The following is a 22,091-nucleotide window of genomic DNA, read 5'->3' on the forward strand; positions in this document are numbered from 1 at the left end:
TTTTCCTTGAAAACGCTGACTCGGTTTTTTTGAATTCGGCTGGGATTTTCCCTTCTGTCTTCTCCAGACTAATGACCTATATTCTCATGCCTCACACTGCCTCCGGCCTCCCGGACTCCACGGGGGTGCGATGGCTGCCCCCCCCCCCCCCCCCCCCTCCTTCTCCCCCCGGGGAACTCCAAGCCCGCCTGATGGGGTGGGGGTGAGGGTGTGTGTGTGTGTGTGTGTATGTGTGTATGTGTTCCCCCGTCCACTTCAGGGCACCAGGGGTTTTGCACAACACAAACCTGTCTGTCTACCCGGTGCAATATTATAAGAGCCTCAGAGTCATATGCCTGATTTAAACAACGGTTTTGCTGGTAGAGACATCACTACTTCGCAAAATCTCCACCGTGTTCAACAAGTCCCTAAAATGTGCAGATTTCCTGCTTTTCTCTGTTTAATATCATATTAAACTGAATATCTTCAGTTGTTTTTTTTCTAAACATACTATAATTCATATTAAAAGCAATAATTCATCAATCTGAGTGTAGTGACTCTGTGTAAGTGTGTGTGTTTTGACTATATATATATATATATATATATATATATATATATATATATCCTGGTTCATTTGGCTCACCATTGAAAATGCTAACCTCAGTCTGCAGCCACACAAAAGAAACGACACCACACATCCAACACAATCTGAGATCAAAGAGTGAATCTGCTCACTGAAGCACAGAGACTGAGTCGTGCTCATTAATAATCCTAAGTGAAACCTGTTAGCTTCCTTTTTTTGCAAAAATGATGAAACAAGATGAAAGAGGGGGACAAATGGGGGAGGCAGTGAGCTTTGTTTCAATTCACACACGACCTGAGATACTTTACAGAAGAATCTGCTCTTATTCTCATTTTACAACCACATATAATATATAAGATAAGAATACCTTTAAAACAGTGCAGTTGAGTAAAAGCCACAATTTAACAAATGAATGCATCATTGTCTTTGGTTCAGCTCTATTTTCAAAGAAATCAAATCTATTTCGTGTGTGTGATTGTGTGTGTGTTGTAATGACGCCTCTCTCAATGAGTTCTTTTATTGAAATAACATGAAAACGTGGCAGGCAGGATGTTTTTTGTTTTTTTCTGTCTTCCTGATTGAGGCTCTTCTGCAGCAACACACCATGTCATCATTCACATTCTCCAGAGCGCTCTCCTCCGCAATTGAAAAATCTCTGTTTGCAGGTTCGCATAGGAAACAGGCAACCATTATTTTCCTGCTTTGCACAGACTAGGAACAAAAGGCATCACCTGCATCATTGAAATATTCATTTTTAAATAAGCCCAACCAGGGTCTCCCTCTGGATTGTGATAATCAGTTTCAGAAAACCATGTTTATTATTATGTGTCTGGATTGTTGTTTTCCACATTAACATTTCATCACTTTGGGAAACCAAAGCTCATCCCGGCTGTCTGATTGTTGTGGCCCTGTTTCCCTCCTCCTCCTCCTCATGTGGCCTTTTCATTTGAGGACTCATGAGGGAAAACCTTTTATTTTTAGTTCCCTAATTAAAGTGCGTGCGTTCCCGTGCAAATGGGAAATAGTATTTTCTCTACTTTGGATTTCCTCCCCAGTTTGCACAGAGCTATGCCTCTGACATCCTTTATTTATGTGTTGTGTGACACACGTTGCACAACAAAGTGTCATCTACAGTTTTGCAAAATGTAAACAAAACTGAATCCTAGGAAAAGAGATATTTATATCACACAGTTTGTCAGTCTCCATGCGATGACTTGTGATGTCGGGAGGAGAACAGAACTGGAGACACGCTGTGCGCCTCTCCAAAAAACAAACCACTGAGTTGTATGACAGCAGCTTTCCAGGCACACACAACATTACATCAGCATGAAGTCACGTGACCATTACCCTCTGAATATCCTTGAGAAGCAACAAATACGGAGAGAGAGAGACGGATACATGCAGTTTATTCAGTGGTTTTACATGCAATGAACACAAGTTTATGCATTACGACCGTTTTGCATTTAGAAAAGCTGACTAGAGCTGCAATGATTAGTCGACCAATACCGCCAACTATTTGGATAATTGATTATTCTGGGTTTTTTCATGCAGAAATGTCAAAAAATGCTGTTTTCAGCCTCTCGGATATGGAGATTACCTGTGTTTCTCTGTTTTTATATCACAATTAAAGTGACTATCTTTTGGTTTTGGACCAAACAAGACATTTAAAGACATCACCTTGGACTTTGAGATAGTGGGAAGGATATTTTTTACTGTTTTCTGACATTAAGACAGTGAATAAGAATGTTAAGAATGTTTTCTTACATTTTAGAGACTAAACATCAGTTTAATCGATGATGAAAATGAATCATTAGTTGCCCTAAAGTTGACACTTGTCGCCACTTTGAGAAAAGCATGTAGTCAAATCAGTAGCAGAAATAAATAAGAAAAGAAGACAAAGGTTATAAAACGTGTGACAAAGCAACGTGGAACATACACTATGTTGCACATAATTTAAAAAAAAATTCGTTTCATTGTCATAAGCAGATATTTGTCCAACATCATTCCTCCATCGAGCTCACCCTCTTTGTCTTCAGAGGAAATGTTTGAGATGTTTTTACATGTCAGACTAAATATAGAGATACAGATATAAAAAAGCAGCAACAACCTCTTACTCTTTCCACCAATTAGCATGCAGTAGTGTGTCTCCCGGATACCTGAAACCATGACAACAGCAGGTTACTGCTCCCATCGGATGTCTTGGGCTCCATCTGGTGTCGATGAAGAGGAGGATCGGGCAGCTCGTCCTCAGTCACTTTGGAGACAAATTTAGAGAGACGAGAGGAAGAGGCCTTGTTAGACTCCAAAAAACATGGAGTCAGAATGTTTTAGTGAAGAGAAAACTCGACATAAACACTACAAGCATTTTGTGTTGTATTGATTTTTATTTACCTGCACGTTCCACTATTCATATCTTCTGTAATTCACACACACATTACAGTTTTTAACTGTCAGAAACTGTAACTCAAGGTCCACTTACTTGCTTTTCCCTGATCTTTCGACAGCATCTCACAGTCTTAATCAGAGGATGGAGTTTGTCGTGACGTGATCTCAAACCCGATCTTCAGTCAAGCGATAAGAGGTGATCGAATATATGAGGGCAAGATTGTAAGCCCTGTCTCTGATCATAAAGAAGACCAAAAATGAGATCAGCACCCGATTAAAGTGCAGATTAAGAAGAAACAAGCACCTCCCTGCTGTGAACATTTTCCCTCTCACAAACTATCTTATGAAAAGGCTGATATATAATATATGATAACCAAATATCAGCATAATTTTAATCAATTTAAGCGCCATCGCCCTTCACAGATCCTAAAATTTGACCGAGACACACCGACGTTCTGCAGGCTTGACCGGCTGCCCGAACACCAGTCAGCTGTGTAATTAAATTACCAGCGAGACATCGCGGGTCTAATGAGACAATTAGCTCGTGCCATCTTAAAGCCTCGCTCCTCATTAGCGCTGATGGAGGCAGCACGCGTTGATGGCTCCATCACGGCTCCGCCCTAACACTCAGTCTTCTGGGCGCCGCCAGCAGGTTTCTGTGGAGACTAATGGGTCATTAGAGTGATGGGTGAGGTACGAAAGGCCTGAGTGACCTCTCCATCCACAGAACACGAGGGAGGGAAACGCACATTAAGCCACCATAACGTTCAACCGACATACTTTGTGGAAAGAAATACTGTTATTGTCACTGCACCTGTTCAGCTGCAGGGAAGACTTAATGACACGCGCTGCATTATTCAACACCAGGCTCACCATGCAAATGGCAACATCTGGTCAGAGAACAGCATCCACAGTAGAATAGTTGACATTTAATTCTGAAGCATCTATATGCACCTGTCAATGCTCAGATACACACAAACATGCAAAGACAGGTGAGCTGTATACGTCATTATATGTCCATGATGTTAAAGATACATGTGTGTTTAGGTATCAGTTTTCAACTGAGCATTTTGCATTATTTGCAATAACGTCCATGTGGTTGACAAATATTTCAGTTTCAGTTTGGACCCACAGGAGTCAGGGCGAGTTTAAAATCATAAAATTATTCTGCAGAACTATTCTGTAAATGTCTGACTCGACTATTTTATATCTTTTTTCAAAGTCTCTCTGCAGGTTTCAGTCTAAAAAAGACAATTTAAAGTTAACTTTAAGCTTTTTTAAAGTATTTCTGTATTTATTTTCTAAATATATCACAGTGCATCGCTTAGTTCACATTTCATGTGTTGTTATTAATGAACAAAATAAATCACCATTTCCAAAATCATCAACTAGAATGACAATCATGTAACCTGGTTAACTGAACAAAGAGGGAAAATGTATCACAACTCAGTTGTTAAAGGACCAGTGTTGCTTTTACATAGAGCTATAAATCAACTCTAATATTAATAAGTATGTGTTTTTTATGAGTATAAATTGTTGTTTTTTTAACAAAAAATGTATTTCGCCCAGGAGATGGCTGATGTGTGAAACAAGGACTTAAGTAACGTCACTATCGTAGTTATTTTAACCCAAACCTAAATCTGTTCCTAAACCGAACCAAGTTTTGTTATTTCCTGTGAAGGCGGAAGTTTATTTTGAAAATACTGTATGTATGTAACAAGCGTAAAATAACACGTGTTGTTGGACTTTTCATGGAAACAGACACAAAAACTTGAGAAGTATTATGAACCATTCAACACGCTTTACACGCGGCAGGTTTCCTTCGGTTGCAATCTGCAACCTCGCCTCTTTATGGCACCAAATCCTCCACACCTTTTAAAGAATTCAAAAGTTCATACACTACTATCACGTCACTTAAAATCACCCTCAACTGCATCATATAGTGTTTCAGATACAGTATACTGAGAGGGAGAGATAAAGAGGAGAAAACACTGCAACATGTCTCTGCCCTTTCTATTAAAAGCACCTGAGCTCAGCAGAGCCTCATGCCTGTTTAGTCTGGATCCAGGCTTTTGTCCAGCCTCTGGCAAACAGAGGAGTCACATTTGTATCGATGGAGCAGCCAGACAGAGAATTGCAAAACAAACTATTGCTTCTCCAAGAAGAGTAGGCTTCAAAACTGTTGATTAAAAACAGTTTCTCAGTCCTCAGCGGCCTCCCAGAGTACACATCATCTCGCTGTTTCCCAGCTCATGAAATCAAGTTTCTTCTGGTGTTAAAATCCAATAAATAAACCAGTTTCCTCCCCCGAGAGCCTCGATAGCAACACATCATGTAAATGTGTTTTGCATTACATAAAGAGCATGCTTTTCATTCCTGGCCCTTGGGGGAGCCAGAAAAGACGAACGCCGCTGCCGGGCCCTTTTGTCCGTCTGTGTGACCTACATTCTCTCAATAGTGAAATGCTAATGCCAGTTTATTCTCCAGCATGAATGTTTTGATGCTTCTCTAAAGATTGACGTTGACTGAAACTCTTCCCACATAGCTCACAGGTGAGGAGGCTGATTTTTAAGCGAGGTCCTCCAGTTCCTTCTTCTCGTTCACCATCGCAGATCTGATCTCCCCAGTATGAGTCCGCTGATGAATCCTCAAAGTGCCACTTTGCCTGAAACTCTTCCGATTTTGAAGCAAGGTCCTCCAGTTCCTTCCTCTCGTCCATCATCTGGTTTTCTTTTGTGGACTTCTGTGGAGAACTTTAGATTTGATTTGCATCGTTGTATTTTTTACAGAAAACAAAAATGATACTCGCACATTATCTTGATATATAGGAGGGTGTTTGTGTGTTTTTAATTCCCCCCCATCATTTCCCCCAAACATCCCCACATGAGGCTGCACTCTCTGGTCAGTGTGTAAATATGTACCATCATGAATGCGCCAGTCATATTGCGCATTCATGATGGTACATGTGGGTAGGTGGCGGAAGTAAGAGGGGAGAGGAGAGGGAGTGGGAGTAAGACATGGAATAGTGGTCAGAGAGCTGGAGGGGAGTGATGGAGAGGTTAGCAGTAGAACAGTGTCGAGAGAAGATAAGATCCAGCCGGTTGCCGGCCTTGTGGGTCGGAGGAGAAGAGGAGTGGTGAAGGACAAAGGAGGAGAGGAAGGAAAGAAGAGGTTCTAACTTATCAGTCTGGATGTTGAAGTCGCCGAGCAGGATGAGTGCGGAGCTGTAGGAAATATAGGTTTAGAACTGGTTTAAGAAATTATAATAGAAGTGTTTCATGACACATTTTCAGTTATAGTTCTTGCAATTAAAACAATGGATTTATCAATAACTTAATTTTATTTAATTCACACATACATATGTCTTATAACCTGACTAGCTTACCTGCCAAGCCCAGGCTGGGCTCCATCCCAAACACCATCAATGTAATATTAACATTAAAGTCATTAAAGTCAAACTTTAATGTAATATTAACATTAAAGTCATTAAAGTCAAACCAGAAATAAAAATACTGGGTTTAACATTCTGTGACAGTAAAAGTAGTGAAAGAAATTGGGAAAACAAGTTATGTGAAATTAAAGAAGAAGTGGAAACGGTAGATCTGATTTGATTAAATCATATTTATTTCAATAAAATTCACATGGGCCACCACCAGTGGTATAGGGCCAGGGCCATGGCCAATGCCAGGGTCGAAATTTCGAGATAACAGGACCTTTATTTTTTCCTCACAGTGGTGGAAATGGGCTTCCATACATACGTTATACAACCCATGTGCTGAAAATGTTTCACCTGATTTCTTTCCATAAATTTTTTTGTCAATATAAAAGCTGTGTGTGTTTAAGGTGTTCAGACATTAAAGTAACTAAATATCACACAACTTCAAGGCTTGAATATATGTTTTTGTTTTGTTTTTAACTCTATGTTATGATATGACCATATGGTGGTGACTGCTGGTTACTTCGTTTTGCAGCACATGAATTTAACATTTTTCAGAAATAACAAAATGATGCATTTGGATTTCATTTGTTTTAAATGCAGCGACATGGTTGTGACATAAAAGGGGCGGAACCTCCGGCGGCCAGCACTGTAGGCGACTGACGTCACCAGAAACGGCTAGTCGCTACCCAGTTGTTTTGGAAGAAGAAGAAAAAGGGTCACAAGCGGAAGAAACACCGGATTTGGGTGTCGGAGAGTATTCGATTTTTGGTCCTGCTCTATAGTTTGTTTTTTTTAAATACATTTTGAATAATGTCGACACCGGCAAGGAGACGGCTTATGAGAGATTTTAAAAGGTACCGCAACGTTTTGGCCATCTCTTCTGTTTAGTGTGTAGCTAGCGTAGTTAGCTTAGCGTTAGCTCCTGATGCAGATAATGCTGTTTTTAAAGCTTTGTCTTGGAGTTATTGTGAAATAAACTCCTTCGTTTGCATGTTGTGTCATCGTATGTGGCATTTGTAGGCATGACAAATTGATTGTCTATTTTCAATTGCATTTAGACGATATCCGGTGAAGGCTCTTTGCTGTTATGCTACACAGGGAATAACGTCAGTCTGTGCTTTGTTTTTGTTCGTGGCTAGTTTGTTTGTTTGTTAGCTTAACGGCATGTGCAAACTAGCAGCGGATAGCTGAGTTATGTGAGGTGGCTTAACGTTAAATGTGGCTTTAAAAAAGATCCAACAAACCGGCTGTCTTGTCCTTGGCTGGCCCTGATTATTAGCTAAATGTGATCCTAATTACTCTGTGCAGTCTGCAAGCTGTGTGTTTAAGTGGTGCTGTTCATGAAGGTAACATTAGCTAATTTCAACCAGTCAGCATTATGGTTTCAATCCCCCCCCCAATTCTTCTTCTTCTTCTTCTTGGCAGCAACATGGCTCCCAGGTGTTGCACAACCCTGTGTGTGGGGGTCAATGGGTGCTTCATCTCAATATTTAAGGTGTCTTGACATGTGCCTGCCACCTCTTCTTAAAGCTTTATTATTATAAGTATATTTAAACAACCCCATATATCCCTCTCGTGTAACTTATTATGTTATCAAAGGTGTGCTGTGAGGACGAGAATGTGTCTGGGAGTTGTGAGAGAGTCACACCTGCTTGTAATACCTGCCGTCCCCAATCTGTTGCCTGGCTCCATATGGCATCCTACTGTGTTATTCTCAGACACACACACGCACAGACACACGCACACACCTGTCAGTGGAAAAGGAAAAAGATCCTAAGCTGTTCTACTAAGAACGGCCGTTGAAGCAGGGTGGATAAGGTGTCTGTAACTCTACTCTGCTCCCCAGGTGGTAAACTGTAACACACCGAGTTAAGAAAAACCCCACAATGGTGCATTCCTGGATCAGCCTTGTGTGATATTGTCTGTGCTCCCCTTGTTTGATCTGAAGTCAAATTGATTTGCACAATAAGCATCTCGAAACTGAACTCATTGCTTGAACAAGCCAAGAATAGGTTTTAGCTCGGTACCTTTTCATGTGAAAAAAATAACACTTTGTTGTTGAAGTGCTGCTCAAAAAACACCTGAAGTTCCTCAGATTATATTCAGCAAAGCAACCCTTTCATTTAACCATCAGCTTCCACTTCAATACTTTCTATACTATTATTGCTCCTCACAGTACTTATGTGAGGGTTTAGCTTTACAGTAGCATTTAGTTTGTTTTTCTGTATCTCCAGATGTCTAGACTCTCTAAACTAGCAGACCGCAGTCAAAGAAGTTGTATCTGAATGCCAGTTTCAGGTATGTTATTACGAACAGAAAATATTCTAAGGCTGCAACTAGCAAGTCCATTTTGATAAGTAACCACATATATTCAGTTTTAAATGATAGGAAATCAGACAAACACAAATCCACACATTGGTGAAGCCAATGAGAGAATGTTAGCAAGCTTTTTTTATTCATAAATTACTTGAATATCAAAATAGTTGCATACCAATCGACTAATGGCTTCATATTTCTGTCAAAATGAACCATCACAGAGTGCCCTCACTGCCCCACTACTTCTCCTAATCTGTGCAGAGCGATCAGTAATCCTCAATTTCACAAGTCAAATGAAGTGACCACCAGTCTGTGTGGTGGTGGAGTTGAGTGGAGCCTCCTTGAGTCTGTCTGAGGGACTGAGACGTACAAACCAGCCTGTGTTATAGCTGTAAGCGCTGATTAAACCAGCTTTCATACAGGGAGGGGGATTGTAGGCTGACATGGTCTGTGGTGGTTCTGGTCATGTGAAGCAATGAAGACACAATAATGTACTCTGAGCATCAGCAACGGACCCGACAGACTAGATTATAGTCTATTCTGAGCACGCTGGCTTTGTTTGTTTTATAGGCTCCGCTGATCAATAGTTTAACAAACCAGCCGCTGTTTGTCGGCAACTTCATTTACAGGAAATGTTGACCTGCGACGTCTGTGTGTTTTCATTTGTTCATTTGTATATGTATATATATATCTTTTTTTCTCTTTTTTTCTCTGTTTTTATGCTACACGATTTTGGACTGTTGTGTTCAGACGAAACTAAACATTTTAAGAATTCACCTCTTGACAGTTTTCACCATTTTCTTACATGTGTTTGAGAAAGGCGTAGATTAATCAGTAATGAAAGAAATGATCGTTACTTCTAAGCACCAAACTCTCATTAGTGAAACCAACATGTTAGCACTATGTTAGCTTAGCATAAATCAGTCATAAACACAGTCTCGGACACTTGAGTTTCCGGAGATTTCATGAACTGGGCTCCAGTTTCGGTCATCAGTGTTTCAGAGTAACAAAACACATTCATTAGAAACACCAGGGAGCCTCTCCTCTCTTTTTAGGGTTTGCTTGTCTGTCGTTAATCCGGATATCCAGAGGTGTTCTCAGGTGAAGGTGGACTCTTGTGACTGAAGCCTTCAGGCCTCTGATCCTCTGGTCTGGGTTCAGTAGTGCTTCAGAATCAGATCCTGATCCTCTGGTCTGGGTTCAGTAGTGCTTCAGAATCAGATCCTGATCTTTTTGTCTTGTTTTGTTCTCTCCTTATTTCTCTGTGTCTGTCTCTCTGTGTCTGTCTGTCTCTGTCTGTCTGTCTCTCTGTCTCTCTCTGTCTGTCTGTCTCTCTCTGTGTCTGTCTGTCTCTCTCTGTGTGTCTGTCTCTCTCTGTGTGTCTGTCTGTCTCTCTCTCTCTCTCTCTCTCTCTCTCTCTCTCTCTCTGCATCTCAGGCTTCAAGAAGATCCTCCCACCGGTGTGAGTGGAGCCCCATCAGAGAACAACATCATGCTTTGGAACGCAGTTATTTTTGGGTGAGTCAGGCTCTTAATCCACTCCGCCCTGCTGTCTGACACACACACACACACACACACACACACACACACACACACACACACACACACACACACACACACACACACAACCCAGCCACCTTGTCCTGCTTTAAAAATAAAACAAGCAGAAGAGGGGGGGGGGGGGGGGGTATTGTTAGGCATGGAGTTCAGCGGTCAAGGAAAAGGAGGAAGGATTGATAAAGACTAAAACAACATTGTGATCTTTTTTAGAATTTGTGATGTATCTTGGGACACAATTTGAAGTGCAAATTAAACTTTTATAGTGTGATATTCAAAAGTTAAAAGCAAAAAAACGCAGCATCAAGAGGACAAGCAGCAGCAGCAGCAGCAGAGAGTGATTGAAAAACTTGACACGTTGCAACAAAACAAACCAGAGAGACAACGTGGGTTTAAAATAGATGTTGCTGATAGTTCCTCGCCTCATTCAGAGTCAAAGGGGAAGGTGTTAGAAATGTGAAACTTGTGTGCAGCTGTTTTAATCGGCTCCGTCAATGTGAGGAGCAAATAGACACGCTGGTGTCTGTGCAGAGCAAATCCTCGAAGGCCTGATTCTAACACTGAAGACTTTTGGAATTTGTAAATAATTCTCTGTCTCTCTCTGTCTCTGTCAGGCCTGTGGGAACACCGTTTGAAGACGGTAAGTTCTCCACTTTGGTTCATGTTGTCCAGTAAAGCAGGCTCAGCGGGAGCACGTTGTATCCAAAGTTCTGGGTTTGAGTTAACTTCCTCCTGCACTGATATTTTTAGTGGAGGTGGTCAGTCCATCTGTCACAGGCAGCGCGTTGTAAACGTTCTGGTGAGTGATGGCGGGTTAACACTGCCGAGCACTCGGTCACAACATCACACACTGAAACATTCCCACACATATAAATAGGTCCGAAAAGTCCTATGGAGAGGAAATGATTACAAACAGGATATCTGAGTGTTTTAAATCATCTCAATTTAAGGCCACGTAGTCCTTTCAATTTGTAATAACAAGTTGACTCGCGCCAAATTTACGTGCAGTTTTCAGACTCACCCATTCTCCAAAACAGTGACGACGAGTTTAAATAGCTGCTTTTCACGCTTTTTATAAATTAGTCCTCAAATGATTGTACCGACAACGTGATAACGAGCCGGGTGATGCAGTTAAATCATCATCATGACAATCAGGATATCTTCTAATATTCATATACAGAAGTATGAAACCACATCAAATCATCAAGAAAGCAGTAAATGCATGGCATGCTTTTTAATAACACAATGCTCTGAATTATTAACTTGACCAACAGAAAACTGTCGACTGGTTTTAATCTCTTTAAAAATACAAATAGCTGACATCAGGACCAGCTGAATATCTGAACATAGATGTGCGTATGTGGTCGTGAACTTTAGTTCTGCTGTATAATGCCAGGAGATATAGAACACATTTATGCACACATGCACCTTTTTCTTGCCAGTAATTATGACTCTGGTCCGGCAGGAGAAGCGCTGACTCGGGGTTCATTGTTTCCGCCTCTCGGGCTCCCTTCGTCTCCTTTCAGCCTGCAGCGTCGACGTCTCCTCCTCGCTGGAGGATGAGCGTCTCCTTCCAGTCGAGCCGGCTGTATTTTTAGAAACCTAATTGTTTCTCTGGCTTCTCTCTGACCTGCTCGCTCCTTCACATCTGTATTCTCCTCACAGGATGACTTGTGTGTCTCTCTGCAGGAACGTTTAAGCTGCTGATAGAGTTTTCAGAGGAGTACCCAAACAAGCCTCCCACAGTTCGGTTTGTCTCCAGAATGTTTCACCCAAATGGTAAGTAACATATAAAATATAACTGTGGCTCCGATACCAGTCTGATAATAACTCATAATAATGCTGCTGATGCATAATGAATAATGTGGGATTCCTGTTCCTTCTTTATGGGCTTTTGGGGAGTTTTGTACATAATGCATGTATTAAAAAACACACAAACGGTGCATTGCAAAGCCAACATGATGCTTCCTGACTGAGGAGTGTTGACTGGTTTGTGCTGCATGTTTATCACTTGACTCTGTGAGCTCTTGTTATTTACCTGTTCTGTAGTTAATATGAAAACAGCAAAGTTATGAGTAATTTCTCTCTTGTTTACCAGTTTACGCAGACGGCAGTATATGTTTAGACATCCTTCAGAACCGCTGGAGCCCCACGTACGACGTGTCGTCCATACTCACCTCCATCCAGGTGGGTTGGTTTCTCTTCGTGCCGTCCGTGAGAGCATGAGGACACATTATTGGGATATTTGTCGGTCAGTCGATGCACCTCGAAAGCTCACGTGAGCACAACATAAAAGTATTTTCCAGCGAGTGTAGTGTAGAGTGGGTGTGTACATTTCAGTGGATGTTAATGAATCAAATCAAATGTTTCCTTCAATACGTCCAAAGTTTTCTGTTCCCAGGGAGGGAAAAGTCCAGGGCTGAGAGAACAGAATAATATATATAATACTAATAATAATATCTTATGCATGATGTAAACATTGTAGAAGCTGATATAATAACGATAAGTTTGACCAGATTACTATTAATTCAACCATAAATATCGGTGCCTATTATCGGGGAGGGAAGGATTCAATCGTCTGTGGTTTTAATTGTATGAATGGATAGTTTCATGGCTGGATGTTTTTAAATGGAGAACGGCAAATTGGTATCAAAGTTACAGTTGAATGATTTATTTTCCTTCGTGTCTGCTGCGTTACACATTTGAGGAGAAATAAACTTAAAACATGCGAGATATGCCACGAATACACACATTTTCTAAACGCTGTGGTAGAATAATGCGTTTAAGGAAGAAAATAAAATCTCAAACTATCTAAATACCAAATATTTAAAAACGTAAACTCTGTCGTGCATTTATGGATGAAACGCTCTCTGGTACGTTGCCTTGCGTACAGGTACATTGTGGGTATTTCTTTAGAATGGAGTAATGGTGGAATAGTCCCCAGTGAGTTTTGAATAGTTTGTCTTCCATCCTTAATATTTTTAACATTGTTTTTGTCCTGCAGTCGTTGCTGGATGAGCCAAACCCGAACAGCCCGGCCAACAGTCAGGCCGCTCAGCTCTATCAGGAAAACAAGAGGGAGTACGAGAAGAGGGTGACGGCCATCGTGGAGCAGAGCTGGGTGGACGTGTGAGCTCCTCCTCCTCTTCATCATCACAGTACTCCAGTCTTTCATTTATACCTCATCGAGAAAGAATAAAAAAACAGCAACTATATCAGAAGAACTCAAGTGCCACCCTGAATACAAACACACCAGAATGGACATTAACACGCTTGCCAATACATTTGAGGAAGACGAGGAAGGGTAAATAAATCTTATATTTGTGTTTCTTGTCCTTAATTTTACTTCTTTTTTTTATTGCATGATGTGAAATAAGTTATTGCTAACAGAATTTGTAATATATCTTTGTGGATTGATGCAGTTAGAGTTTTGAGTTTTACACTTTTTGTTTGTTTTCCTTTTTTTTTTTGTAACGTCTGCTGGTGTGCGCACAACTCGGCTTTTAGGAAAGACGACAGAATCCGCATATTTTGAAGAGTAACAATTCAAAAAAAAAACCCGCCTTTCAGAGTCGGATCCATCGCAGCTCATCAGGAACAACCGGCTCTGTTCCAGCATATCTCTGATATTTTAGGAGACGTCGTCGGTTCGAGGCTCACAGACGTCACAGCATCGGCCGCTCTGAGCTTTATATTCCACTCATCAGGTAGACGAGTATATTAGAGAGATGAAAGTAAACAACACGAGTCCCGGCTGAGCCCAGGAGACAGGCAGACGTAATCCTGAAGTCTGCTCAGTGAGTCTTCCTGTTGTCCGACTGTCTTTGTTCATTGTTATCAAAAGCAGAGGAGCTCAGGAGTCTCCACAGCGCTTTAGGACGTTCTTGAATGGTGGTGCTGCTATATCATGTTTAAGCGACGGCTGTGTTCTCGGTTCCATTCTGCTCACTTTCTGTAAGAACTTTATCGGTTGTCATAGCTCATAATGTATCTTAGCGAGTAGAAAGAAGATGAATGTAGAACTACATCCGCCGCAGAAAGTAAACCAGTCAGCGTTTTTGATCTCTTAAAATTACACATTTTAAATTTAGCGAATTAGCAGAAGATGAAAGCAGCGCAGTCTCAAACATCTGAGGATGGGCTGCAGTTTGAATCAACCGTTTCCTCCAAAAGCCTCAAGTTGTCTTCACGCCTGCGTTTCTTATTTTGTTTGTGAAATCCAAAAAGACCCGTTGATTATATTAACTCCAGATAAAGAATACACAGAAGACTCGTCATAAAACAGTTCCCGCAATTTATTTCACCAAAAAAAAGACAGAAGGGATATGTTATGAAGATTTTGTGAATTAAACAAAAAATGGATACTTATATGCTGTATAAACATAATAAAATACATTTTTCAGAGTTTGAGACAAGTTTCTTGATCTTGTTTGTCCTTACCGTGTTTAAAATTAAATTTTAGTGAACTCTGTCAGCCCTCATTTGTTGAAGATTGAAGATGGTTTTTCTGTAGTATTGTATCTTAATCTGTTAATTTAAAACCATTTCCTCTTTGGTTCTGATTAAGGTTGAGTCTGTGCTCAGAAATGGTCCTAAAATAATTTTTAAAAAGGAAAATAAACCGCCTGCAGAGGATTTGAAAGTAATAATCAAGATGCAAAAAGAACCCTGAACTGAGAAAATGTGCTGGAATGTTTCGTTTTGGTTTTGTCCAGACCATGAACCAGCTCAACGTTGTGTGGTGCTGTAGAGCTTTGAGAAAAGTTATGTCCTCGATTGTTTATTCACACAAAACAACGCCATGATAAGAAATAAAGTATTTTATTATGCTTCAGACATTAGGAAAAGATCCAATGTCATCTTTCATCTGAATTTATAAAAAAAACAATGGTGTAAAAATGGACGAGCAGTGACGCTCCCACTCATGTACAATTAAAAGCTGAGCAACGCAGTCTCTGCTTCTGATACAATATTTGAGATGTGAAAACATCTGCAATAAAAACATGTAAAATCATGTAAACAACAGCCGAGTCCCATCGGTCTTCAGGCTTCATCCGACACGATTGAGCCGGTCATTGACCCTGTGATGGAAAAGAGAAGAATACATGAAGGATCTTATGTTGTCAGCATGAGTGTGTGTGTGTGTGTCCATACACAAACCTGCTGCTTCTTCATGATCTCAGCTCTGGTCTTGAACACCGGTGCGTCCTCCACCACGACGCCTTCGGCCATGTCCTTCACTTTGTCCAGCAGCTCCGTGCTGTACCTGCCATCGGTGGAGAGAAACGTGCTGTTAATATTTATTAATAATACTAGCACTCTGCATCATTAATTCATCTGTGGTGTATTGTTTCTTACGTGTTTATATTAACAGAAAACTTACAATTTTGTCATATTTCTGGCAACATTGCCCATTTCCTGCGTATAATATAATAAATATTAAACTGCGGTCTTAAAGAGCCATTTTGTTAGTCGTCTTCCGGACACTAGGGGGCAGCAGCGAGCCCATTTAGAGCCGAAGAAGAGTCTGAACCCGGACAAACATACAGCCATGCTCAACACACGAAGGTGAGTTTTGCGACTTATCATTCAGACGTTATATCAAACAATATGTTTAAAAACATCTGTCCAATAAGGGCGTATATTTTATTAAACCGTGAGGACCAACACGTTGTGTTTACGCACCGACAGCCGAGGAAGACGTTGTTCGCCCAGACCATGGACAGAGAGACCAGCTGGTCCAGATGCGGGTCCTCAAAGTCGCTGATGTTCCGCAGGACGAACTCCCTCCGGGCCTGCCAGTGTTTCTCGCTCTCCCAGTACCCTCGAAACGTTTCTACCTGGTCCGCCAGGGCTCTGTTTTGCTGAATAAACTCCTCCACGTCCATGTTCGCCATCTTTGCTCTTCTCCGGACGAGTCAACAAAGGCAACTTCCGGTCTTTCGAAGCGGGTCCCGGAAGTAGATTTTTCCAGCTCAGCGTGTTTCAAACAGCGCCTCACCGCGGTGGAGCTGAGCGCTACAGCTGGGCCTGAAATACCCTCTGCACACGGGCTTCTTGCTGGTTGTTGATGGTAAACAGCTGGATACAATTAATTAAACGTGCGTAAGCGTAAGTTAATTCATTAAATTAATACATTTACATAATAATTTATAACATGAAAGAAGTTTTATGAAGCTGAAAAGTCTTCTCAACATCTCTATCCGAAATGCCAAACAGTTTGAGTTTTCTATTTATTTTGTATTTTCAATACAATGAGTTGATTTTGAGGAATGTGTGCGAGAGTAGCAGTGCACATTATAACATCACACATTTTGACTTTTCATAGCAGCATAAACGGATGTGAAACTAAAACTTTTAACACTGTTCCATTTAAGTGTCTCAGTGAGTCATGACAGTGGAGTGAGCATGCACATTACCTGGACCCCTGGAATGAGTTTAAACGGAATTCAGCCGTCACTAATGTGACTAATTACACCTGTGCTTCCCCCGCTATGATATGTCAAAATGTCTGCTGTGAAAAATACCTCCTTGGATCGCTGTAGTCTGTTTAAATACAAGCAGTAGCTGCTCACGGCCTGTAATGCTGCCACTGAGCAGACTGTAGGTGAGCTAACACAGCTTCAGGCTTCTTCCTCCCTACAGCTTGATCTCTCTGTGTTTCTTGCTTTGCCAGGAGATGTATAAAATACACACACACTTAAATTTTTCTGTCTTCTTCTCACTTGAGCGACACCTCTCTCTCTCTCTCTCTCTCTCTCTCTCTCTCTCTCTCTCTCTCTCTCGCTCTCTCTCTCTCTCTCTCTCTCTCTCTCTTTGCACTTGACCAGCCTGCCAGGAATATGATCAGAGAGAAATACTGGACTTTTAACCTCCAGCCTATGTAAAGAGGCTTATGGTCATTGAGGCTGACAGATATGCACACACACACACACACACACACACACACACACACAGCAGAGGGATTTGGGGCTTGTTTTGACATGAAGTCATTGATATGCAGAGGGATCCAGAGGAAGGCAAGCCAACATGAAGTCAGACGGACAGACAGACAGACGGAGCAGTCGCTGGTTTTGTTTCCACAGTAAAATCTGATTTAACTGTAAGTCATGTCGTTGTAACAGCCAAAAACCATTTGGGAGGAATACAATATAGGGCTTGGCTTCTGTGATATTTAATCAAGAGGAGAGGGTCTAGTAAAAACTATTTTTATTTTTTTTATTGCAAACCGGCAGAATGTCAAATTAAAATGACCCCAAAGAAAAGTGCACCTGTTTGAGAAGATGATTCTGATTAAAAAAGAGAAAATTATACATTTGCTTTTCATTGTTAAAATGGCTGTATTCTTAAAAAGATATGCAAATTATTAGAATGGACACACACACACACAGCGTAACCTCCTGCATACCAGATGTATTATGACAACACATTTTGGTTTAAAAGAGAAAATTGAGGTTTGTAAACAGTGCGACTTTTCATAAAATCTCTTGAGGAACACCTGAAATTGAGTGCCTTGTAAACCGAGTGGCTGCTCTTCATTCCATATAACCACAGCACCCCCCCCCCCCCCCCAACAGTGAACAGTGAAAACACAGCAGGTTGTAACAACAGTCGAACACGCAGAGATGAAATGATGCCGGTGCAGATCCAGACACGAGTTTCTTCCTGACGGGTTCAAGTGAAGATCGAGAACATTCATGAGAGCCAATAAAAGGACATTTGCATATTTGCATTTGCCAAAAAGCCCATTACGATGTGTCAGTCAGACTACAACAATGAGTGTTTCTGCTTTATTCAGAAATATAACTTTGTTGAGAAATGCTGTTGGTTTTTATTCCACTCTTGAACTTCTCCCACATGTTCCAGCTTCATCCTGCGTCCCATGGAGCTCTGAACGTTGTAATTCTATTTCCACGCAGTGTCGGTTTACTGCGAGTGGTTACAAAACGTCTCCCCAACAGGCCGAGCTCTCCCGATGTTCTGGAACTTAACACACCACAGAGACGAGGAGAGACATGAACAAACTCAGTTAACACAGGAAACGTGACTCTGTCTGAACCGTCCCTCTGCACACTGGACCTGTGTGCATGCGCAAAAGACCTGCACGGTGGCCCAACCCCGGCCTCCACAGTCAGGCCTCGTTACCGCAAAGTCCTTGAGGGTTTACGGATGTCCCGCTGTCAAACGGTCGCGTGTTTGAGGGCTCTCTCGCAGACATGTTGAGCCCTTTATGAACCCTTTCCGTAAGTCCGCATTTCTGCAGACTTTGCCTCAGGGAATGACCCACAATTCATAGCAATGTGACGTTAAACGCGGGGTTACCAGTGGAAGACGGATATGTAAAAATGGGAAAAGAAGGAGAACTACACATGGTGTGTCCAGCCTGGCATATTACATTACATACACAAAAAACATGAAGGATTAAAGATGGTACATAAAAAACATGTACACAAGTGAACCCCTAAACTTAACACTGAATGCCAGCACTTAACCAGTGTCTGTAAGAAGGGAGGCCCCTAGTGTCCTCTCCTCAGACAGTTTTCTAAGTCATGAAAACCCACTTTCACCTCTTCTCAAATTCCCTCCCGCAGAAAACCCAGCGGTGACAGTATGTTGTATTTTGGGGCGCTTCCAAGTCATACAAGTCGCCGCTTTATTGAGTGAATCAGCCCATTAGGTTTATGGCCTCGCTCTCCCCTTCTCACTCTGCCTGAAATACACACTGACGCTGAAATAATACACTGCGTTCCAGCCGGTCTTTGGCAGACAGCCGTTCTTGATGAGTCACCTAATGTATGCTTACTCGGGAGAAAACTATAATTGGGAAACACACAGACAACAGGTAGCCCTTTCAGCCGGAGTCCTGGGGGAGGGCCAGCCAAAAGAAAAGAATTACCCACTCTGCAAAGTGTCTGCGTGGAGATGAGTGTTACTGCGAGGAGAACTGAACAGCAGAGAAAGAAAGTTGTTGTCGATCATTGTGAACCTGTTCAGGGGTGTCGGAGATAATGAGACGTGTAAATCAGGATATGGCAGAGAGCACAGAGTCAACTTTCAATGAACTCCTTCAGAAGCTGACTCAGACTGACGAACAGTTAACGATGACGAGGCAATTTTATTCAACGTCGTGCTTTAACTCTTGCTTAAGTTCCTTTATTTTCCCACAATTAGTTGCAAACTCAGAGTTAGTGCACGCGTGTCTCCGTGAGTGAGCGTGCACCTCCTTGTCTGTCCGCGGCTTGTCTCGCATTCTGCTGCAGCAAACTGCATAATATTTCGGGTGGCCGGTTATGACTGCACGCTCCAGGACCTCCTGTGGTTTCGGTGACTCACACTGTCACCGAAACGCCTTTTATTGCTTATTCTCTTCACTCATACTCTTAACCGGCCCCCGACCGCAAGGGCCGCTCGTGATGACACAGCGAAGTGCACCGCTGATCCCCCGGCGTGTTTGGCTGTCAGCTAACTGAACTACCAGCACGCACACTGCTGAGTACCTCGCCGCTACTCAGCAGCTGCTAAGCAGGCAGACGGCTCGGGGACAGACGTGTCTTATGCGACGACTTCAAGCCGATTGCTTGCGTACACAACCTCTTGTTTTTGAGTTTGAATGGAGTGTGATTTACGAAGCCTTACTTGGTGTCCCAGGTATGTTGACTGGTGTGTGCTAAGCCAAATACTTTTGCTTGTCATTTTTCAAACGCTGCTTTACCTCGGTAATTATTTTAACCCAGACCATGATGTCTCCCTAAACCAAATCAAGTTGTCTTTGCGCCTAAACTTAACCAAACCTCAAGGTGGAACTATGCTTCTGCTGAGACATATTGAGATGGTCTTGTCATGGTTTAAAAAAACAGCATGACATGATACTTCCTGTTCTGTACTTTCTATTCTTCCTGTTGATGTTATTTCCTGTTGGCACCCACTCTCATGGCAGATGATCATCTTGATCACGTTTGAATGTCGGCGATACGAAATGAGCTGAGCTAGGCCTCGAGTTTAACGGGAAAAAACATCAGAAATACTCACAAGGAGATCACATGTGCAATCAGTCCAATGTCTAATCGAACGTAAAGGATGAAGACATCTTGTTTCCAAAGTGTTTCGTTTTATTTCTGTTTTTCTTTTTTCCCCCATAAACGTCTTCATACAGGTCCTACAGCCGGGAGAGTCAAACATGGCCGACTCTCTAGGCCAGTCTGAGCGGATGCTCTGCTGAATGTTTGAGAACAGGCAGGGGACAGTCAGTGAGAGGGGAGCGAGGACACTCTCTTCACTCGGATAGTTGCTGAAGATATTGGTGTCCCACCAGTTAGCTTGAGCGAGAGCACTCGCGACAAACTCTAATATATGTTGCTCGTAGACAAAATATATATATTTTTCTACTCCCATGGTAGTCAACCTGCATAGCGAGAAGATGAAAAAGGACTGAGCTCAGGATGACACCGGAACTTATAGACGACGGGAGTCATCCGAGGTCGCGAGTGACTTTGTTGATATAAATATCCGACCTGCGCATGCGCGAGACGGAAGATATCCAGTGTGAAGCACTGCCTCTGGCGGTCAGTATGGATGAAATAGAACAGGAATAGCAGCGCATTGTCTTGGAAAAATATTATATCTAAATGTGAATTAGAATTAATTACTTTTCTGCAATCATCCGGATTGAACCCTGTGGCGGACCAGTTCTGGCCCTCGGGCCATTGGTTTGACCACTCTTGGTTTAAACCATGTCACCAGGTATAGAAGGCTAATCACTGGAAAATTGCTAAATAACAAATACAAACCTTTGGTTGCAATGTCCCAGCTGTACAAGCCTGATGATTCACGTCTGTGTAAATCCTGAAGTTAGATTTTGATTAAACCCCACGGCTATTTTATTATGAGCATTAGTATGTCGGAGGGAAAGCCACCTTGAGACTGAGGAGAAAACTAAAACATTTGGAACAAACAAAAACACGAGACAAAGCGGGACAAGCGTCTCTGAAACTTTTTGGAAAATGCGTTGCAGTTTGCTGCGGGACTCGGAATTAGGCTGCACTTGACATTGCATTGAATTAAGCCTCCCGTAGAGGAAGGGTGCTCCAAACATTGTTTTAGGTTTGAGACCCAAGTGATAAAAGTAGCCCGTCACCCTGGGACCCAAACTAATTAAAACTAGTGACACGCAGGGATGCTGGAGCAGTCGGGCCTGCCAGCTATTTCAGGTCCTGAATCCTGACCCATTGTTTAAAAAAACGAGGATATCTCCCCGTCTATTGGCCGAATTGAAGTTGACATGGATATTGGGGCCATGATACAGTGCACGAATCTCCGCTGCAACACCGCCACACTCTGTGTTCACATGTTGATCTTATTTCCTGGAATGTGTGGTTATGGAAATCAAATGCAACCTATGTCATGGAAAAATAGCGTAATGTTGGCCGATGCTGTGCGTGTGTGTGTTGTCAGCGGTGGTCGTCGTGGTGGTGGGAGAGTGATTGTGATTCATATCACCGGCAAGTTACACCGACAAGAGTTTATGTCCCCGGAATGGCGAAAGACGAAGAAGAAATGCATACACCACCCAGTACAATCCATACACCACCAGTACAATGCATACACCACCCAGTACAATGCATACACCACCCAGTACAATGCATACACCACCCAGTACAATGCATACACCACCCAGTACAATCCATACACCACCCAGTACAATCCATACACCACCCAGTACAATGCATACACCACCCAGTACAATGCATACACCACCCAGTACAATGCATACACCACCAGTACAATGCATACACCACCCAGTACAATGCATACACCACCCAGTACAATCCATAC

The 22,091-nt window shown here is 42.1% G+C and overlaps 2 protein-coding genes across 2 annotated transcripts; one reads left to right on the forward strand and one right to left on the reverse strand.

The window, feature by feature from the left end:
- Positions 1-7,081: 7,081 nt before the first annotated feature.
- ube2b (ubiquitin-conjugating enzyme E2B (RAD6 homolog)) lies at positions 7,082-13,585 on the forward strand. The gene is made up of 6 exons (XM_079284076.1): positions 7,082-7,240; positions 10,140-10,220; positions 10,874-10,899; positions 11,949-12,038; positions 12,358-12,446; positions 13,264-13,585. The coding sequence occupies exons 1-6, from the start codon at positions 7,197-7,199 to the stop codon at positions 13,390-13,392; spliced, it is 459 nt and encodes a 152-aa protein (XP_079140202.1). The 5' UTR covers positions 7,082-7,196; the 3' UTR covers positions 13,393-13,585.
- A 1,479-nt stretch (positions 13,586-15,064) lies between these two features.
- On the reverse strand, positions 15,065-16,168 carry cdkn2aipnl (CDKN2A interacting protein N-terminal like). The gene is made up of 3 exons (XM_079283231.1): positions 15,945-16,168; positions 15,420-15,525; positions 15,065-15,340 (listed from the first exon to the last, which is right to left on the reverse strand). Exons 1-3 carry the CDS (start codon positions 16,154-16,156, stop codon positions 15,332-15,334), a joined length of 327 nt encoding a protein of 108 aa, XP_079139357.1. The 5' UTR covers positions 16,157-16,168; the 3' UTR covers positions 15,065-15,331.
- Positions 16,169-22,091: the final 5,923 nt, after the last annotated feature.

Source organism: Melanostigma gelatinosum, assembly GCF_949748355.1.
Source record: "Melanostigma gelatinosum genome assembly, chromosome: 14".
Lineage (NCBI taxonomy): Eukaryota > Metazoa > Chordata > Actinopteri > Perciformes > Zoarcidae > Melanostigma > Melanostigma gelatinosum.

Bases quoted from the DNA above. Each gene is read 5' to 3' on its own strand.
- ube2b (XM_079284076.1), top strand. From the start codon at position 7,197: ATGTCGACACCGGCAAGGAGACGGCTTATGAGAGATTTTAAAAG. The intron at 10,221-10,873 runs GTGAGTCAGGCT...TGTCTCTGTCAG, and splicing joins TGGAACGCAGTTATTTTTGG to GCCTGTGGGAACACCGTTTG. The intron at 10,900-11,948 runs GTAAGTTCTCCA...GTCTCTCTGCAG, and splicing joins GGGAACACCGTTTGAAGACG to GAACGTTTAAGCTGCTGATA.
- cdkn2aipnl (XM_079283231.1), bottom strand. From the start codon at position 16,156: ATGGCGAACATGGACGTGGAGGAGTTTATTCAGCAAAACAGAGCCCTG. The intron at 15,526-15,944 runs GTGCGTAAACAC...CACCGATGGCAG, and splicing joins AACGTCTTCCTCGGCTGTCG to GTACAGCACGGAGCTGCTGG.